At 34.0% G+C, this 21,035-nt stretch overlaps 2 protein-coding genes across 4 annotated transcripts; one reads left to right on the forward strand and one right to left on the reverse strand.

Annotated features, from left to right (window-relative positions):
• Window positions 1-1,488: 1,488 nt before the first annotated feature.
• LOC113734460 (vacuolar protein sorting 38-like) lies at window positions 1,489-7,658 on the reverse strand. Of its 3 annotated transcripts, none has more exons than XM_027261011.2 (6): window positions 7,093-7,658; window positions 5,222-5,428; window positions 4,580-4,760; window positions 3,718-3,815; window positions 3,267-3,494; window positions 1,489-1,782 (listed from the first exon to the last, which is right to left on the reverse strand). In XM_027261011.2, exons 1-6 carry the CDS (start codon window positions 7,300-7,302, stop codon window positions 1,591-1,593), a joined length of 1,116 nt encoding a protein of 371 aa, XP_027116812.1. In that variant the 5' UTR covers window positions 7,303-7,658; the 3' UTR covers window positions 1,489-1,590. The 3 variants fall into 3 exon arrangements, with proteins under 3 accessions (XP_027116812.1, XP_027116811.1, XP_027116814.1); XM_027261010.2 differs by having other exon boundaries at window positions 3,718-3,866; XM_027261013.2 differs by lacking the exon at window positions 1,489-1,782 and adding an exon at window positions 2,044-2,436 and having other exon boundaries at window positions 3,718-3,866.
• Window positions 7,659-13,426: 5,768 nt separating this feature from the next.
• On the forward strand, window positions 13,427-20,815 carry LOC113734461 (uncharacterized). The gene is made up of 12 exons (XM_027261015.2): window positions 13,427-13,699; window positions 14,445-14,598; window positions 15,194-15,289; window positions 16,199-16,275; window positions 16,581-16,663; window positions 17,418-17,478; window positions 17,732-17,799; window positions 17,889-17,970; window positions 19,355-19,441; window positions 19,539-19,616; window positions 19,725-19,844; window positions 20,383-20,815. Exons 1-12 carry the CDS (start codon window positions 13,532-13,534, stop codon window positions 20,557-20,559), a joined length of 1,251 nt encoding a protein of 416 aa, XP_027116816.2. The 5' UTR covers window positions 13,427-13,531; the 3' UTR covers window positions 20,560-20,815.
• Window positions 20,816-21,035: the final 220 nt, after the last annotated feature.

Genomic DNA, 21,035 nt, shown 5'->3' on the forward strand with positions numbered 1-21,035 from the left:
AAGACCCGGAGATGTTGGAAAATCCAAAAAAAAAAAAAAAAAACTAGATGATAGACAGGGCTAATGTCATTTTATATGAGGTGAAATATAAGATGAATTGCATCTTAAGTTAGTGGATATTAGTATTTGGATTAATGAGTACCCAGTAAAAATCCAAATCGCCCAAAACTCATTCGAGTCTTTTTCACCCAACACCCAATTAATCCAACACCTAATTGATCCAACCCAATCTCTCAAATTAGTGGGCAGATTGTTAGATTTTGGATATTTTTGCTAGCAATAAACCAGACAATCGAGATAAATTTTTATAAGTGGTGATGTAGAATCTGAATTTTAAACTTCTACCTTAAAGTCCTACAAATTAACCATTAAAAATATGGATTAATCTTTCCTACACTGACAGTGTATACATTATCAGCGTTGGATGAATATCAACTATATAAAATTTAAATTTGAAATTTAACTTTTGCACACATATCATGAATCAAACGGTGATAGTGTATACACTGTTAGTGTATATAAGATTTACTCTTAAAATATAAGGGGTCAACTAGATTCTAAACCATATGCATTTTCTGTATTTTGGTGATTATGTTTATGGTAGTTCACAAAATTTCTAACTGACTATCATTATCTATCTCAAATTATGAATACAGTGCAAGAACTAGTGTTCAGTTCTGCTTGAATATTTTAGCAAAAAATTCTATATCAATCCAACTTGCTGTTTAGAAATCTGCCAAGCCCTCTTCATATGAGTTGAACATGCCCATTAGGAAACTTTGTGTTGCTTCATTTATGGTTGTATCCTCTTACACAATGTCTTGCTTCTGGAAGTCCAAGAGCCTATGTAAATATGTCAAGAGGAGATTTGCCAGCTTTTGGTGGGGCATTGGTGATCATGGAAGATGTATTGGTTGATTTAAAAGAAGATTATTGATGCTAAAGGTCAAGGATTGGTATTTAGGAACAGACTTGCAAAACAATGCTAAACATTTGTAGTCATCTTAGCTAGCTGGTTATTAGTTGCTGAAGGCTAAATACTTCTAGAAAACCAATCTATTGGACTGCGAATCCCAAAAGTACGCATCCGATGTGGAAGAAGAGCAAAGAATCAACTAAATACAGGCCTATTGAAGAGAGCAGAAAATTACAGGAATATTAATGTTAGGACTGATGGATGGATTCTAAACCCCGCCAATGGAAGTGTAAATTCAAGAAGCCTCTGACATGTACTGTATAGAATGTCTGTAAGCTATTAGAAAATTCCCTGTATAAAAAGGACATCATTTCTCAGGTTTTCAGCAGGAAGAATCCTGAGAAGACAATCAAAATTTCCCTTAGTATGCATGTAGAAGTGACAAACTTTATTCGCCTCATTCCCAAACAGGCAACTATACCATGAAATCAGCACATGCTGCAACGGGAGAAATGTGAAAATTTGCTGGAAAAGTCAGCTCAACTACAGGAAGATTTATGATAGAAAATGGCTTTGCAATATCAATATGAAGCATAATATTAAAAACTTTTTCAAAATGCTTGCATCAAATCCTTACAACATGAAGCATAATATTAAACACTTCCTCAAAAGGCCTACATCAAATCGTTCCGCTTAATGATATAACTCTGAAACAGGAAAATAAAATATAACTTGCAGCTGTTATTGAGAAGGGGAGGAAACAGTTGAGGAAATGCATAACATTTCTGGATTGCATGCATTTCCCATAAAAACAGGAATGCATAAACATGCTTGCAAACTGGTGATTTTTGAAGCCATTCCAATAGCTGTAGAAATCGGAAACAACATTATCAAAAATATGCTGTCAATAAAATTGACTTAAACGTTCTCAATTGCATTATGTATCAAAGCAAATCTCATGTGCACCATTGCGCTTGACCGTTAAAGCCTTCTATTCTATTCTCTTATTTCACAGATATAGAAATTCAATACACCCTCAATAGCTATGTGGATGTTCAAATTAGTTTGCGAAAATCTTGTCATATTCTTTTTCCTTTTCCTAAGGAAATATAGGCAGCAACACTTAATTCAAGCGAAAATCTTGTCATATTCTTTTTCCCTTTCCAGAGGAAATATAGGCAGCAACACTTAATTCAAGTTACATGATCCTAAAAAGATCAAAGACCTATACTAGACAAGTTGGTAAAAGTAAACAGATAAGAATTTCTATCATGCATAATTTGCAATTCTCTGCCTAAAAATTGATTACAATCTGTTGTAAGGTGCTCCTTTGAAAAATTGGGCACCCAACTAAGAATACAAATCTTTGATTTACACAAACCAAAACACTAATGCAGGCTTGCTCATGTGTCTATATACTCTGGAGAAAGAATGGTTTTCAGAAGCTCTTTCAGATTGGCCAAAACATGGCGTGGCCCTAAACTCTTGACGCCAATATAATTCAAAAGTTGCTCTAAGTCCTACACATAGATCAAGAACACAGTTAGGGCCACTCACACAATAGGAGAACAATTAGGAAACGTGCTATCAACTTAAGCCTACAAACTTTTAAAAGCAAACCGCATTAACAAACTTCTCAAAAAAAAAGAAACACTTTCACCAACATTATGATATATGGTAGTTTTAGTATTTAGATAATTAAAAGGGCTTTATCCCTAGAAACGACAGCTCCATAGTTAGAAGGCAAAGAAAATGCAAAAGTATAAACAATTTCCATAAGCCAAATTCGTTAAAGGATATAAGCATAACAAAACTCTAGAAAAAGAAAATGTAAAGTCAATCCATCCCTACTTTTTCTCTTCAATCTCTTGATCAATGTTCAATTCACACCACAATTAATCTTCTGGCTACAAGTACACGAGCACCTTCCAGTACAATAATCACGAATAGCATCCATTCATATTCTTGAAACAAATTGTCAATCATGGTATCTTTCTTTAGTTAAACAAGATACTATTTAGTTTGTAAAAGAATAATTTTATTAAATAGGGAAAAATACTAAATTTTTTTCTTTTTTCAAATTTTAGGGAGAGATATTTGCCAAAATATATCTAATTTAGCAAAAAGCCAATACCAATACCAGGAATTCAGCATGTATATATTGAAATGGTGTATACAAAAGAAGCAGGAAATGTTTTGCTCCATATTTTAGAATAGCTCAGTTTGCTGAGTGATATATACTTATAGAGCTAGAAATAATTATCATGTCCTACATACTTAGCTACTTGGACCTAATTCACTTTTCACTTTGCGTATAATCAAAACACAAGACAATGAAACATAAGCAAACCTTATTGAGTAAGAATACTGCATAAGCTGCTCTTGTTGAGTCTTGCCCTTCTAAAAAGAGAGGAAACTCTACAGGCTTTGCATTTGTCAAAACTAATGAATTTGAAGTTGAATCAGATGACACTGGCTCAATGGAAGGTGCATAGTCGCGAATATATGACCGAGAACCTCCCAAACGCAAAGGATAACGCAAAGGAACTTGCAAATATGAAGCAATAAGTAAGACAGCCTGCAAAATGTATCAGCAAGATAAATTAAATTATCAAACAACTACTTCATTAGCAAATTGTGCACCGGAATATTAGATGCCTAATGCACAAGAGGTAGCAATATAAATATGTTTGATACATGATTGTACAAATAAATATGTGTTATGCTGATTATACTGACAGTGAAAAAGACACAGAAAAAAGAATCGATTAAGTGTAATCAAGAAAAGAGAAAGAACACACATGTGCTATGTATCCGAGGGCCGTTGAAGATTGTTGAACTTCCTTTTTATCAGTGAAAAAACTCATCTTTGTAAAAGGAATCACAGTGAGATGGAGACCTGAAATAGTCAAGGACCCTTGATCAAGAGGTTTAGATCCAGCAGTAACACCTGAACAAATATAAAGAAACAAAGCTATTTCTCAGCATTATTCATGCCAAAGTCCTCTGACACATATTGAAAATATCAGGTGTACACATACGTATGAATGATAATTAAACAGCGTAAGGAAAAAGAGCAAGTATAGGACATTGGAATTTGACATGCCAGACTTATACAAGACTAATCATGTACACATATGAAAAATAAAGCATGTTAACTTTCTTTACTGGCAACATGGAGAACACAATCATCAAGACGTTGACCAGAATTGTTCATCAATTTCTAATCATTATTGTCAAAAATTACCAATTTCTACTAAAATATCAACAAGGAGCAAAGTATTAACCAAACTATTTTCGAATCCGCAACTAAATGCTTCTTAATCTTTCAAGATATTGTTACAACTCCTTCCCAAGAAAAGAGGCTAACTCAACAGACCATCTACCATTTCAAAATTTATGAAGCACCTAGTCAAAACCAGGTTGACTTATATATGGAGATTGGATGCTAGCTTCATCAAACATACTCTTGATATTACCTCATTCTGAAATCAGAAAGAGAATTCCAGTTTGAAATATTACTTAATACCCAGAGAACTCCTATTTGCATCTAGACTTATCCACATCTGCAGCAAGAATGTACCAATAGATACTATATACATAAAAACTGAGCTCGCAGGACTACCACAAGACTTACTATAGAAGCATCATAAGAGCCATTACCAGATTTAATACTGCTGGTAAATGATTCCAGTTCTTGTTCATGTCGATGCCCAATTACAAACTTCACAGGGTACAGCAAAGAAACTTGCGATACCATATATTGCTGTCTCACTCTTAATGATTTTTGCAAGGTTTTGAGATGAAGATAACCTCTCTCTCCAGCAAGGGATCCATTAGCTTCCTGCATTTGACAGAATATCCAATTCTCCAGGTTAAAATAAATTAAGAACTAATCCCAAATTCATATTTCACCCAATTGGAACAGAAGGAAAATTGAGGAACAAATGCCAAACAAGAGAAAGCAATTTCCCTTTTTATCTATTCCAGCGATGGTCTGTTAAAGATGATTTGTGAACTAAAGTGACTCATAAGTTAATTGGGATAAAAAGGAACTTCAAGAAAGCAGTCAGAAACAGAAGTATGCACGTGAGTCAATTAAAGTTCAACTCTTGATCAAGCTTGACTTGCCACAAAGTAATTAAAATTCAGAACTGACAGGAGTACTGGAGCAGCACAATGGAACAACTGGGATAAAAGGCCAAAAATGAACAAGGCAGCATTAAATCCAACTAGTAAGTCCATCTAGTTCACCAAAATCTAGAAAGACAAGCATGCATGATTGTCCAGACACTTAAAACTTACTTGCAACTGCTTGCTAGCCACAGAAAGAGCTGTTCCAGCTAGTAACAGGGATCTAATCTCACTACTAAGTTGTTCTTCTTGCTTTTTAACTTTCTCTTCCGCAACTTTTGAATGCATTGACATGTTTCCCATCACCAATTTTCGAGATTCCAATTTTTCACGCATCTCATCAAGCTCATTTGACCGATTTAATGACTCAGCTTCTACCTGCAAACCAGGCTAATCAATTCAAGGCCAGAAGATTGAAAGTAAACAACAAAGCACAAAGCAGATACGGAAAGAAGAGAACTAACGCTCTTTTGCTCATTCAATTAACAAGCACTACAAAAAACAACTTAAAGCTCAGTTTTACGGTCCACATTTCATAAAGGATGAAGATTAAAGCCCCCAAGCACCAGACCAGGAAAAGATGCAAATAGCATGTCCCAGTTCCCACCAATTTACTGGTTGCTGAGTCCAGAACTCCACAGTGGAAATTTAATATATTTCGCTTACATCATAAATATCATACGAATTCCTGAAACACTGTGTCTTTGCTGGTAGGAATAGAAAACACCAATTGAAGCTATTGCTCTTTCCAATAGGATTGATGAGTTGTATTCTTAGAGACAAATATTTTGTAATTCATCCACAACTCCTTCCTCATCCCCACTAAAAAAAAACCCAAAAAAAAATTCCATGATTGCCATCTGGATATTGGCCATTTGAAACGCTGAATTTTTTTTGGCTCCATTTGTTTTACCTTTTTCCAGATAACAATTCAGCATTTCTCCACCAACATATGAGTAGAGCACATAATAATCAGAAAAGCTTATGACTCCATCACACCAAATGCTTTGACCAAAAAGGACAAGTTAATTCATAGATATATCATTTAATTATTACTTCACAGCTTTAAATTAAAGAACAGCACAACAAATGCACATGTTAACCTTCACTTTTCAAATGCCCTTCTAAATCACTTATCCTCTGTTTCACTCCTTGCATTTTCTCATTAAACACAATCAAAATTGAAATTTCTATTTCCAGCCAACAAACCAAAGGGCTAAACAATTGCTGCCATTATGTTGCAGCATGTAAAGGTACCCTTCTATCAACTCAGATTATATCTGTTCATCTGCACATCCGTAGATCATATAGAATTAGGTTAAACTCAAGCATGCTCAAACCTTCATTTAGTTCATCTACATGTAGGCTTAGTTCTCCCCTCCTCTCCAGTCTCCTCAATCAACAAACATCAAACTAAAGGAAATTCAACTTTCATCCAATCAGAATCATGTAAAAGACAGCATTTTGATGTTAAAATTCTCATTTTTTTCCTTATTCAATAGATTGAACAAAATTTTTATCTTTTGCTTGAAACTATCTTTCCTCTAGCTATTCATCCCCGATAGTAGTAAAATATCCCAAGAAGAATATGTTCCCATCCTACATATAGGAGAAGCCAGATTCAATATTGACCCATATCGTCGCTCTCTCTCTCTCTCTCTCTCTCTCTCTCACAATAAAACACAAACCAAGATTCCAAAAAACCAACTTAGTAGTCTCGTTAGTCTTTTCTGTATCTTCATTTTTCCTTCTCGTGCCAATAACTATATTCCCCCTAACTTAATACCCCCACATTCAGATGATCCAAATTTTCAAAGCTTCATTACAACAGAATTAAATTAAAACCAGAAAAGAAAACTACAAACTTGACTTTCTTTTCCAACTAGTTACACTATCATTAGTAACTTGAAGCCGAATTTTGCTACACTGATCATTTCGGTATTTTACCCAGCAAAGCTCAATTAAACAAAAAAAAAAAAGCAATAATCTTTATTTAACGAACAAATGCTTGCAAAAAAAAGAAAATGACATCAAGAAAATACCTGTATGAGGGACTGAAGCTTCTGTTGAAGTACAAGTTTTTTCTGCTTAGCTTCGTTGAGAGCAGAGGTAAGGCTACAGAATCGCGCTAATTCTTGCTGGTAATCTTCCCATTCAATTAATTTCGCATTTCCCTCGTCAATTTTCACTTCTTTATCTTTTTCTTTCTCCTCTTCGGCTACTGAATTCGGCATCTTCTTCTTCGAATCCATTCAATTTTAACACTATTCGATTTGATCAGCAGATATTGGGGAAGATGATGATGAAAACAGGGATCATGGTAAATTTCTTGGCACCTCTTCTTCAACACCATAGCTGAGAATTTTGGGAATTAGGGTTTTGACAGCCTCATTGGATTTTTGGGGTTTGGGAATTGGGATATAATTATAAAATTTGAAAATTTATGTGGAGTGGGAGAATATATAGGAGGGGATTTTTGGGTGGAATTTTTTATTGAAATGAGTAATTTTTCTTTAATCGGAAGGAGAGGAAAGAGGAATGGTTGGTGAAGAACAAACTACTAAATGGAGAATGACAAGCGTGGACTTTTTCAATTCTGTCTCTCTCTCTCTTTATTCTTTTCTTGGTCTTTTTTCTTATTGAACTAGCTTTGTACCCGTTCCATGAATGGGAATTATTTAAAAATAATAAATTATTTAATGTAGTTCATAAAAATATTTACATAAAATATAAACTTATTGTATAATCTATTATAACATTTCTTAAATATATTACTATGTGTACATTGTTATTCAAAAATAGTCTTATAATGTAAATTTAAACATCTAATTCAATGATTAATAATTCAAAATTGCAAAAAAAAAAAAAAAAATTCGACGATATGATAACATTCAAAAACTTGAAAATAAGCAAGATCAATCTTAGTTGATCTTCTGTAAACGAAAGAATGGCCAATCCGTTACCAAAACATCAATTTTGGTATTTAATATAAATGGCTTAAAAGTTAATGTAAAAAGAAAAGAAGCCGAATGAAATATTAATAAAAGATCAGAATTCAAAATCAATCAAGTCATAGGAACACAGCAACCTTCTAAATCTGTTCACGGCTAATAGAAGCAAAACCAAAACATAAGATGTAATTTGCTTTTAAGTCAAAAACATAAAAAATCTAAATAGTCTGAGGAATATTACATGACGTGAACTGCTGTATGACAATGAACTTGATGCCTTGCCAATTATGTAATCAGTGACACCTTCTTATTCTTTAGAAACTTTCTATCAAAGTCTAAAAAACACATTGAAATTGCACAAATTTTTTTTAACCCCAGAAACCTAGAAAATAAAAAAAAAAATAGTACATTGTTGAAGACAATTAATAAATTGTCAAAGGCAATTAAAAAATCTTCTGAAAACACATAGTTTAAAAGATCACTTTTAAATCACTAACCAAAAGCAATATGTGTTCTACTTGAATTGAAAAGTGAATCCATAAATTGAAATAACAAATTAATTACAAAAATCTTGCCAGAAATAAAAATCAAACTGTAACTTTTGAAGACTTACTTAGAAAATTCAAATTTAATGACCTAACTATGAAGAAGGTATAGGAAATTACAGACTATATACAGTGAGCATAAACAAAGTCCAAATGCAGTCCTTGCATTGAAGGAAATAAAAACGAAGTTCCAAATCTGGTCCTTGCATTGAAGTTAAAAAAAAAAACTTTCCAAAAAAATTGGTGGAAAAGTGTAAACATTTTCACTACTTAATAAAGTGATGAGTAATAGATCGAAAACTATATATATATGAATAAAAATGTAGAGTATCTGCGATAACGATAATCTGATAAAGATAATCTAATATTTGAATTGATATTTCAAACTTTTGAGTTGAAGATGAAAGAGAGTTAAAAATATAATTCAAAATTATTTATACTAATCACCGGAAAATTTAGGTTTGACGATTAGAGTTAAGGAAAAAAAAAAAGGTGAAAGAATGGAAGAGATAATTATGGAAGGATTATCTAGAATTGTAAAGGCAAGAGAAAAAAGAGGAATGGAATAGTGTAGGTTATTAGGGGGTTAACTCATAAAACGCATTGCACCTACTTACCCTGTCGTTAATCCACGTAGGAAAGAGACAAAATAAAAGGATAAGGATGAGAATACGACTTTATTATATATATATATATATATATATATATGATATATGATGACTAGAGGGAGTGTCCGCTCGTTAGGGGTGGGCACGAGTTGGGTACCCGCCCCTAACATGATTTGGCTTATTCGATTCTAATATATCGAATCAGCCATTTTGCTATCCTAACCCTCTCCTAATGTCTTCGAGGACCCACTATTCGAGTGCCCGAAAAGAGGGGCGGGTCATAGGGTACCTGTCCCTCAAAAAAAACTATTTTTCAATAAAAAAATTGCTTTCCACTTAATATCAACATATTTTTCAATAAAAAAATATGTTTTCCAATTAATATTGGTAGAGATATTGTAATTAAAGTCTATACATCACCATTCTCACACATTTCATCGAACAATCAAACGGATCTCATAAATTTAATACATATTAGAATTATAATATCTAATAAACAAAATGAAGTTTCATGATAATTTTGAATACATCACTATTCTCACACATTTCATTCTTTTATAACACAACAAACATAAGGATAATAAGTATTTGGCAACTTCCCCAATTTCCTTAAGGATGTTATGGTACATGACTGCATTCCAAATAAGTCGACTGTCAAATCAAGTCCGAAAAAGAATTGAACAGAGCTAATTATTTTTTGGAAAAAGTATAACCAAAATAATTTTGAAAATCTTCACCAACTTCCCTATATCTTTGAAATAGACCTTATGGTATTAAAGGTGATGAAGAAGAAAAATAAATTTCTTACACTAAATAAAAGAGACAAACTTAAGAGACATAATTGCAATAAAATAAATCAAATAAATAAATAAATGAAAGACACAAATATTTTAATTATCTAACTAACAAAAAATTGAAGCTCCAAACACAAATCTTTGATTGAATTGATGAAATATTTGTAGGAAAGATCGATGAAGGTAAAATAAAAATAAAAAGGATGAAATGGATGAACAATTTTTATGACAGAGTTTCACAAATTTTTTTTCATTTTTTTCATTTGGTTCATGTTTCACCGAGAATATTCGCTTTCTTCAAACAAGATGAGGAGAAGCGGATCATATGGAATTAGAATATGAGACTGTGAGCCACTTCACTTACACTTAGGATTAAAAATTATAAAATGATCCCTAATTTTTTAATATTTATATAATATACCCTGCGGGTCTGGTACTCGCGGGTTTTTATTTTCTTGATCCGTATCTGTATCCGATTTTTGCAGGTACCCGACCCTCATCTACCCCGCTAAAAAAATGGATTGAATATCCTATTTTTCGGATCGGATCGGATCAGGTTCATCGGGTTTTTAGGATTTTTTTGCCCATCCCTACCGGTCATCGTGCAAGTGCTTAGTGCCTATGGTTAAAAAAAATTTTCATTAGACAAATAATAATATATTCTAAAAAGAAACAGTCATCAAATATGACAAAACAAGTTTGGAATTCATTGTCCAACTCTAAAGAAGTTAGAGTATGATAGTTTATGTATAGCGTGTTCAACACCAGCCTATAATACGAGTCTTTGTCCCCGCATTGCACTTATGAAGTCCTAGAGGTTAGAAGAATAAAGTATGAAGAAATACTAAGGAATTTGGGACACCCATAAAAGTCTCCTTCTTTAATGAAAGCGCGACAAATCCAACAAAACCCTTTATTTTCCTATATGTTTCAACAGCTTAACAGTTCACCAAATAATTGAATTCCACCTTTCCTAACATATGTAGTTTACAGTATTTTTTTCCTCTTTTCTTGTTCAACTAATAATAGCCTCCCAATCTATGAAATTAAGAAGAAATACAAAGAGTAAAATAAGTAGTCGTGGGGTGAGATTCTTGCCAATCAATAAACTTCGTAGAACCATCAAATCCTAAAGCCATGTGGTTACCCTCACCGTTCTTCTTGCCTTTGTCCAAGTTCATTTGCAGTATCATTCCATCCTCTGATCCTTCTCTTCACCATGGCAACTGCTAAACATAGCAAGTCAAGTTCCATTAGAAACAAAAGAAAGGAGATGTGCTCAAACAAAACCAAATAGTAATACAGCAGATTAAATGCTTAGGTTCGGTGGATTTTGAGTTTAGGTTTGATGCATTCAAATGTTTCTACTATAGGCAATTTGAGACTCTATAGCAGTGGAGTGGTGCCTTTATAAACCAAAAGGAACAAAATTAAGACACCCACAAAGAGGAGAATATTTATGAACAACCAAAGTATCAAATTTAAGGATATGAGTTGACACCGCCACTACACACCAGAAGAACCACCAACATAAACAACAAAATTAAGGAACAAAACTCACCTCAAACTGAACCACAATGAATAGTTACGACTGAAAACTATTCTTGAATGCTGAGTATAAAGGCATGAAAAAGAAAATAATCCCGGAAGCCGAAAGGGGAGAAACCAAGAATGTGAAAGAGGAGTCATTGGAACAACCATAATTGATACTCAAACATCAATTCATTAACATACCCACGTTTATAGTTGTTAAATTAAGATGTAAATGGCAGAGAAGTGGGTTATTTCCGACCTGAGCTTTAATATTGCTGGTAGTTGTGCAAGTGATCAAACATAAGTTGTTTCAAACAAAGAAATATTCTCAAACCATTATCTTTGTCTTAGAAGCCACACTTTAATTAAGTGCATCTACAACACCATTTCAGTAATTACACAAACACATAAGCTTATATGAGTTGTACTCTATACAAAAACGGTTGCAAAATAATTACACAATCCACAAATACCCAGTTATCTCCATAAATCAAAGTTTTAAATGTATCAAAATGAGGACATTTCGGTAAACATATCCAAACCCATGTTGCCCTCAATCATACCAAAAATTTTTAAATAACTACACGACATTCCACATTTCCAAAAAGTCCATATCCATTCGGTTGAAATTCAAAACCTTTTTTTATCACAATCCATTCTTATATAGTATAAGGATTTTGGTTTCACACAATATCACCATGATTTGTTGGAATTAGCAAAGTGTACACCTCATATATGCAATTAATAGGATATCTATAAATACAATTTTCATGAAAATAAGCATCTTACATTTTGACAAAAAAATATGCAAAAAAAGTACAAAACTAATATGTTAACAAATTTTTTTGAGTGGGAAATATGTTGACAATTTAATCAACTAAAAATTTTTAGATGGACCTATTGGTAATTACAAACACACTTTAAAATATTTTGAACACTTTAAAAAAGGAAAACAAGGGTACATATAAAGACAAGGGAGGAGACTTGGTTTGATGTTAATTTTTATGCCATTTTTAACTCATTCTTTGGTCGTCAAAATAAAAATATATATAATATTATTGTCATATCTAAAAACACCGTAGGCTCACATTTATATTAAATAGCATTTCTCTCTTTTTTTTTGAGATTTTTTAAGACATAATACTGATAATCTTTATTTATTTTCTCATCAAATTACTTGCAATTTGTACATATACAAGATGCGCCTTCTAGTTCCCCTAGTTGGAGATAAAGCAAGCAAACGCAATATGAGATACTCATATACGTCCTTGAAGAAACTTTTCCCTATTCCAAATTTCGGAAATTCAAATTGGAATTTTAGCAGTACAAGAACAGAAACCATTTGACAAGGAGTTTAATTCCAATTCCCAAAAGGTGGTTGTTCCCAACTTTGGTTTTGAGTTGGGTTGCATACGAGTCGAATTACTTGCGCACCGATCGCAAGCAGGTTGAGTCAAATTTTGATTCTAACTCGATAAACATTGAGGTCGAGCTAACCAAGTCGAGTTCAAAGATACTCAACTCATTAACTCGAGAGCCAATTTGATTTTATATATATATATATATATATATATATATGCATGTACAGTATTTTTAATTTTAATAGTAAAATTATATATATATTTAATATTTTATTATTGATTAAGAAAATTTACTACTTTATTTATTTTTTAAACAATAAAATAATTATTATTTTTATTTTTTTTTAAACTCAAATTCGAGTTCGAGATTGATTGATTCGAATTTGAGGTCGAACTCAAGTTGAAGTAAGTTTTGGGATGGGGGTGATACTCAACACAAACACCGTAAAAGGGGAACCTCTGCAAATAATTTTAGAAAGGTTAAATTACACATTATCCCCTATATTTTCATCACAGTTTCAACTTGCCCCCTTTTCCAGACATATATATATATATATATATATACACACACACATACATATATGTGCACGCCAAACCCAATTGGGAAAAAAAAAAAAAAAACCTTCCCGGCACCGGCGTCCGATCAATCAGAATCCCGAGAAAAAGAAAAAAGAACAATCACCGGCGAGATGGCAGGCGTATCGCTGCAGTGCGGCGACTGTGGGACGCTATTGAAATCAGTAGAAGAAGCTCAAGAGCACGCCGAACTCACCAAACACACCAATTTCTCCGAATCCACAGAGCCGGTTCTCAACCTCGTCTGCACCTCCTGCGGCAAACCCTGCCGCTCCAAAACTGTAATTACAATTCTACTCCTCGTGGTTTGTTGAATTTATAAGTTTTTTAATGTGAAATTTGCCGGCATTTGTTAGTTATAATTGAAGATTATGTCGTTAATTTCGGTTTGTTTGGATTGAATTGTATGACAAAATAGATTACTCTGAGGAGCAACTAAATGTACAAGCTTTTAAACGTGATGTACAACAAATTGAGTTTTGGTGTGAGTCGCAATTGTAATTGGTATACATTGGAGATTTTTCAGCTACTTTGTTAGTATACTTTTTTGATATCATAGTTTTGGGAGTTTAATCTTGTGGGAGTTTAGTAAGGATCCTATCCGGGGAAGGGAAGGGGCCGCTGAGGATGTGAGTTTAGATGAGGGATTGCGCCTTCGAGGTTGATGCTTTTTAGCGTAGTTTATTTATTGCATAGTAATGTTTTACCTGAGGATGTGAGTTTAGATGAGGGATTGCGCCTTCGAGGTTGATGCTTTTTAGCGTAGTTTATTTATTGCATAGTAATGTTTTACTTCTTTTTTATGCCTGTTCCTGAAAGATTCACAATCTCTTAACACTTAAACAAATTATTATCTTTAATTATACACTAAGAAACTTAAAAAGAAGAAACCTTTACCTTATTCTAGTACTATACACATTAGTATCTCTGTGCATGAAAACCTAGTGTATCTGCTACGCGAACTGATGTTCATGCAGAGTTTCTTTTTTGTTTTTCATTCGCTGACATTTAAGACATGCTGCGTAGGAGAGCGATTTGCACACAAAGAGGACAGGACATGCAGAGTTTGTGGATAAGACATCAGAGGCAACAGCACCAATAAGTTTGGAGGCTCCAAAAGTCAGTGATGATGTAGCAATGGGGGAGGCAGGTGACAGCAGTAGTAGTGGTCAGCAAGAAGGTACTGATTGCTGTATGTGTTTGTTAATGATCTAATTGAGTTTACTGTTTGAACTAGTACTCCTTATTAAATTGGTTCTGTTTTCTTTTTTTTTTTCCCCTTTTTAGGCCACAAATGTTTGTGCTTGTGGCTTTTTGTTGGGTTCGAATAGTTAATATTGGACATTTTCAGTTTGCTCATCCCAGTTCAAATTATACTTGGTTTCTATTGCCCAAATAGAAAATTTTGCAAAATTTTTCATTTGAAAACTGAACAACATAGTTTATTAACAAATCTATAGATCTAGATGTAAAAGATATACAGTTAAGGTGTCTAAAGGGAAAGAGAGATTCTCACCTCTGATTGGTAAGTTAGTCTGTGCAAACTCAGTATCCCATGATGAAAAATTTGGTTAAACTTTGGTGAATATAGGACACCGAGGTTGAAATTTGATAACAAGAATCTGCATTGCATTTAATATGTAATCATGATGGTGGAAGTCATCTTATTGAGTTTACAACATCATGGATTTTTAGAGTGTATTAGCATAGCTACATGTGACTCGAGTGTTTTACACATTTATTGTACAGTGGGTCATTTTCTTTTTCTTTCTTAGAGATGGTGGTTCCTGAAGTTGACCAAAAGTTGCTTGAAGAACTTGAAGCAATGGGGTTTCCTAAAGGAAGGGCTACTCGAGCACTCCATTATTCTGGTAAGGACTGTGCAAAGTTGGAAGTTAGGCATTTTTGGAGCTTTGGTTGTTCGAATGTCCTCACAATTTTCAACCATTTATGATCCTCTTTGCTGATGTTGTCACTTGAAAACTCTATTTTTGTCGCAAATTTTGATTTGGAGCATCTTTGAATCATTTAGCTTTTGAATTGTAGAGAGTCAGGGGTTTGCATTTGTAAAAAGTTCTATGAATTTCATGTTGTTTCTAAATCTCTTTTCACTTGAATACTTTGTGGCTGCTGGGTCTAATGGGCATGGATATTACGTGATAGAAATTCTGTATCAAAGGCACAAATGAGGTGTTATAGAACTTTCGTGGTGGTACAAGGAAACAATTGTATGTTTGCATAGCAGTCTACAGATTTGGGCAGCAACTGATCCACAATATCTTGTTGAAATCATGTACCTTGATTAAGTTTGCATCGAAAAAATGTTTCCTATTATCCATTGCTTCTACAAGTAATGATTTTCAACTTGCACTGGTTTGTGTTCTTTGTACAAGTTATGTTTGACTTACCTGGTTGCGGGTTGGCCATTTCGAATGATTGTGAATTTCTTGTGTTATAAATTGTTTGATCTCCCCAGCTTGGAACATGTCTACTTGTTTAATCACCTTGGACATTTTCCTTTCCAATTCTGAATCCTACTTGTGAAATCATTCCCATGTGCTATGTAGCAAAATGTTTAAAAGTGGGTGGACATTTTTGGAAAGTTGAATCTAAGATGTGGTATCCTTTTCATTGAAATCCTTTTTGTAGTGATGAGCGACTTGAGAACTTGTATAATTTGTTTCCTTTGTCTAGAGTAGCTTATCATATGCCTGCGTTTCTTTTCCATTACTTTCTTGACTATTTTCATGCGCTTTATGAAAATTTGAAACCTTGTGCAGGAAATGCTAGTCTTGAAGCTGCGGCAAATTGGGTAGTTGAACATGAGAATGATCCGGATATTGATGAAATGCCATTGGTATGAAACATTGGTCTTGTGTGCAGTGTAATGTAAACCCTTTCCACCTTCTCTACTGTACCTTGTTGATATGCATATGGAGAGAGATGGATGTATGTTGTATGCACTAAGAGACACATATAAACGCCCAACCACGAGATATATATGTATATATATGTGTGTTGCCATTTCAATTCATCATCCCAGCTTTTTCTTAAAACTAGTCTGCTATGTACCCGCTATGCTGCTGTAACGTTGGTTTTTTGAAGTTTTCCTGATATAAATGCCTGGGACAAAAGGTAATATATTCTTGTTTTGCGTCTAAGGTGCCTGCCAGCGCCAAGAAATCCGAGGCTTCAAAACCTTCTCTTACTCCAGAAGAGATAAAGAAAAAGCAGCAGGAGCTGAGGTATAATTTCAAACATCATTAGATTGAGTTTATAGCTAATTCTTCATTGATTCCTTGCTGAAGGTTTTCATTTGATCTCTGAGCAAAATGAAGCATATGCTACACAGATCTGGGCATATTATGGGAGTGTAGGTAGAGGACTTGGGGTTGAATTGTCTGATTTGTCTATTGTCTAAAACCAGACATACAGAAATTGGAGAATACATGGGATTTTTTTGTAATTCCAAAAGCTAAATGGATTATACTGTTATGGTTCCGATAAAAAATCAGTATCAACGCATTCTGATGCTCTACAAGTAGCATATAGAACTTCACTACTGATCAAGTGAAGATGGAAACTGTTGTGCATACTGGCTGCCTAATTTAGTATGGTAGGCTAACTTGCAGCAGGTGTAAAAGAAAGCATCATTTAGATCTTGCAGATTTTAGTAATTCCTGCAAACTTGAGGTGGAAGAGTTTCTGAACCACTTCTGCCAGGAAAATTCTTACTAAATTGAACTTGGTTGTGCAGTAATTTCCAAGTATTAATCTTGTCAGGGGCATACTTCTGGATCTTTTATCATTTTCTAACTCAATCAACTTCATGACGATACTGTAGGAATTCCAAGAATTTGAGTGCAATGCAGAAACTAAGGCTTGTTCTCGATTAATTAGTTTAGCTGATTATAGATTCTGAGCTTAGATAATCAGTTTTGCTTGTTCTTGCTACTTTTGTACTTGAATAATTTACACGTAGCATTTGTTTGTTTCCAGGGAAAGGGCTCGTAAGAAGAAAGAAGAGGAAGAGAAAATAAAGGAAAGAGAAAGAGAAAAGGTCCTTGTCCTTTTATCTCATAGCCTTTTTTTATGTTTGCAATGGTGCTTCAGAATTTGTGTCATGCCCAAAGCTTAGTTTGTAGATGATCTTATAATCAGGCAATTTACATTGCACTGTCCTTGGTTGTTTTTATTTCTGACTTTCCTCCCTACTGATGTAAACTTCTTTTTCAGGATGCATCAGTTTCTTCTAACTAATCACTGTGGGTAATTTAAGATATTAGTGACAGAGCTTTAATTATTTACTCCAGGAAAGAATACGAGTGGGTAAAGAATTGCTTGAAGCAAAGAGAATTGAGGAAGAAAATGAAAGAAAACGGTTTGCCTTCATGTTTTAAGTCCTTATTTACATTTGAAGTATCATTATATTGTTTATCTTTTAGACTAATTTTGCTCCTACTTTAACAGTTTGCTTCTATTGCGAAAAGCGGAGAAAGATGAAGAAAGAAAAGCTTTGGAAAAGGTTCGTCAGAAAATGGAGGAAGACAAGGTTTGGAGCATTCCCCTTTTTTTTAAAAAAAAAAAAAATTGTTGACGGTAGTCTAAACTAGGCTTTGACTTAAAAATGGGCATTTGGATCGTAAATGGCCTAGTAGAGATTATAATATTCCAAGGAAACCAATTTGCTGATCCAAGTTTGGATTGCAACTCTTCTCTAATTACAATTTGCTGATGGATGGTTTTTATGTTGTAGATCTTGCTTACTGCAACTTGTCTTTGATTTTTTATTTGAAAGTTCAATAACAAGCAAAAAATTGTTGCTTCCAAAGCATAGTCATGCAAATGTGTCCTGCAGTGAATTTGGTTGACATTTTTATGATAGTTTTCTTCTTAATGGTGTCGTCTGAAGATGCAAGGAGTTAGTCTTTTGTTTCTTGGTTTTGACATTCTTCTCAACGAGTTTATCCCCCCTGCCTACTTCTTCATTACCTTTCTTCTTCTTTTCAAACGTCGAGCAGGAACTGAACTAGACATGTGCATGATTCAAAAGCCTGTAATACCAGCATAAGTGTGAGCAGTGCTGAAACATTTCTCTGTAAACTGCATCTTTCTTCATATGGAACTATGTCCTAATGTTGTTTTGAAATGCTGAAAGCTTGTATATAAACTGTGTTGCTGGAAACAAATGTTATTTTCTATGTTTAGGAAAATGTTGAGTCTTCCATGTGGTACTTTAGAGCCTCACTATTACAAAATCATCAAGTCTGACTGGTCTCTCCCTCTCTATCTCTCTCTCTGTGATTCTGTCTTGTGTGCCTCTGCTCTTCAGTCGAAGGCTACTATTTCCTCTCTTGATCTGTTAACCACATTCTCAAGTAAACATTTAAAATCTAAAAGACTTGTGGTTGATCCCTATCTTATTGTTCTTGAATGATTTGATGTTGGCCCTTTGGACATCCTCTAGAAAGTTGACCCTTTTGATAGAGAGAGAAACCAGAAATTTAAAATAGGAGCAACTATTTTTGGATGAAAAGGAGGGATTTAGGAAAAGAGATAGAAAGATGTATTCTATTTGCGGAAGCTTTCTTCCAGTTAATAGGAAATGATTTTAGTTATACTATGAGGGCAAGAAATGTGTTGACTTTTTGTTCTTAAGATATTCTGATACACTTATGGGAGTCTTAAATTTTCTGAATGGCTGAAGGATTGAAGGTCAAAATCTTATGCTTGTAAACTATGATTCATAATAGTTTGCTTTATATGCAATAAGGTCTTATTAATTCCTTTTGGGAAACATTTTCCAAGCTTTTTGTTAAGAAAGAGGATTGAGTGAAGAAGAAATAAAAAAAAATTTTATTACCTTTTGTTATCATGAATGGACATTATTTCTTTGTTTGCATATCAAACCATTCTCTTGGTTTGGTGTCTTTCAGGCAGAAAGAAGACGGAAACTTGGTTTGCCTCCAGAGGATCCTACTACGACTGTAAAACGTTCTGCACCTGTTGTGGAGGAAAAGAAGGTTTGATATTTTCTGGTGATTATTTGTCATGTTGATGTTTTCTGGGAAAGCTTTTGCAAAACTCAGAGATATATTCTGCACATCATTCAAATTGCAGAGCTCATTACCAGTGAGACCAGCTACAAAAGCAGAGCAAATGAGAGAATGCCTGCGGTCCCTCAAACAAAATCACAAGGTAACTTTTACCAGGCTTAAAGCTCAAAAATATCTTAATTCCCATGGAGATGTGGAATATTATAGTGTACATCTCACAAAGCTAACCTGTTTGCTGTTGATTTACTAGGATGATGATGCGAAAGTGAAGACTGCTTTTAATACACTTTTAACATTTGCAAAGAATGTGGCAACTAATCCGAATGAGGAGAAATTTCGAAAAATTCGACTTACCAATGCTGCCTTTCAGGTGAGATTAGCTATTTGATACATTAATAAAGTTTCTATTTGTCGTCAATTAATATTCATCTAAATCACATTTATTTATTTTTTAAATTTATTTTCTTTTTACTAAAAAGACCCATAAGGTGGAAATTTTTCTTTTTCCTGGTCTTCATGCCTTATTTTATACTTTTTAAACTGCAAAAGCTCCCAATTTCTATACCAGACCCTTTTCTAGAACTCGGGTTCCCCTTGCTATAAAAGTGGAAGGTTGAGATATCTATCTATTGATTTTGAGATCGTGTTAAAGATTCATAGCACCCAGTTGATGATGTGTTGGATAGAGCAATGTGGTTGTTGATTCTGAGCTAGTCTTGGAGATCATTAGTATAAGTTGTTGGTCCTACTTCAGTCTGCTTTGAAATTCAAGTATTTGCTGGCCAATGTAGATACTACCACATTTGATGTGAGGCAGTTTATTGTTTGGCCATCAGTGGTCTTTGATTAGGCTGTAGCTATACTGACATGTTATTTGCTGCTTGTCACGCTGTTGTTTTGGTGAGCAGGACAGAGTAGGAAAACTCAAAGGAGGCATTGAATTTCTGGAGCTTTGTGGATTTGAGAAACTCGACGGTGGTGAGTTCTTGTTTCTTCCTCGAGAAAAGGTGGATATCGCCGTGCTTAATACAGCTGGAAGCGAGTTGAACAGTGCAATTAATAATCCATTTTTTGGGGTTCTTTAAGTTACATCTCAGATTTGAAGCTGCAGTGTAAAGGATGGGAGTACTCTTACAACCGTTTTGTTTTTATTCTCCCCTAGTTTACTGAGAATACAAGAAGTCGTTCAAATGTTTTCTGGTGGAAAAACCCATTTAAAATTTTTAATGATTGACCTGTTCTTGGAGGATAAGAGTCTTGGTTGGTTGTTGTTTGCATTAAAATGAGCATTTGCTTCTTGCCGTTGAGAAAGGGGAATTAGTATGGGAGATATTTTACGAAGCCATTTGTCGCAGTTATTCTCAGTTGTAGAATCTGTTATTTATGTAGTCATTGACAGTGCCTTGCCCACCACATGATCCGAACAAAATGATTACTGTTATATAAATTGAACCCTTCTAGTAATCAATACGGGACTATGACCATCCATTCGAAGTGCAAAGATCCACGATTGCAAATTAATGGATTCTCTATACATTTTCATATCCAGCAGTTCTTAACT

Source organism: Coffea arabica, chromosome 3c (genome assembly GCF_036785885.1).
Source record: "Coffea arabica cultivar ET-39 chromosome 3c, Coffea Arabica ET-39 HiFi, whole genome shotgun sequence".
Taxonomy (NCBI): domain Eukaryota; kingdom Viridiplantae; phylum Streptophyta; class Magnoliopsida; order Gentianales; family Rubiaceae; genus Coffea; species Coffea arabica.

What these genes read in the sequence shown, in the direction of transcription:
- LOC113734460 (XM_027261010.2), bottom strand. Translation starts at nt 7,302, where the DNA reads ATGGATTCGAAGAAGAAGATGCCGAATTCAGTAGCCGAAGAGGAGAAA. An exon ending in TACCAGCAGTATTAAATCTG is followed by an intron (nt 3,867 to 4,579) that starts GTAATGGCTCTT and finishes ATATTTGTTCAG; the next exon opens with GTGTTACTGCTGGATCTAAA. An exon ending in CCCTCGGATACATAGCACAT is followed by an intron (nt 3,495 to 3,717) that starts GTGTGTTCTTTC and finishes TACATTTTGCAG; the next exon opens with GCTGTCTTACTTATTGCTTC.
- LOC113734461 (XM_027261015.2), top strand. Translation starts at nt 13,532, where the DNA reads ATGGCAGGCGTATCGCTGCAGTGCGGCGACTGTGGGACGCTATTGAAA. An exon ending in AGGAAAGAGAAAGAGAAAAG is followed by an intron (nt 17,479 to 17,731) that starts GTCCTTGTCCTT and finishes TATTTACTCCAG; the next exon opens with GAAAGAATACGAGTGGGTAA. An exon ending in AGAAAATGGAGGAAGACAAG is followed by an intron (nt 17,971 to 19,354) that starts GTTTGGAGCATT and finishes GGTGTCTTTCAG; the next exon opens with GCAGAAAGAAGACGGAAACT.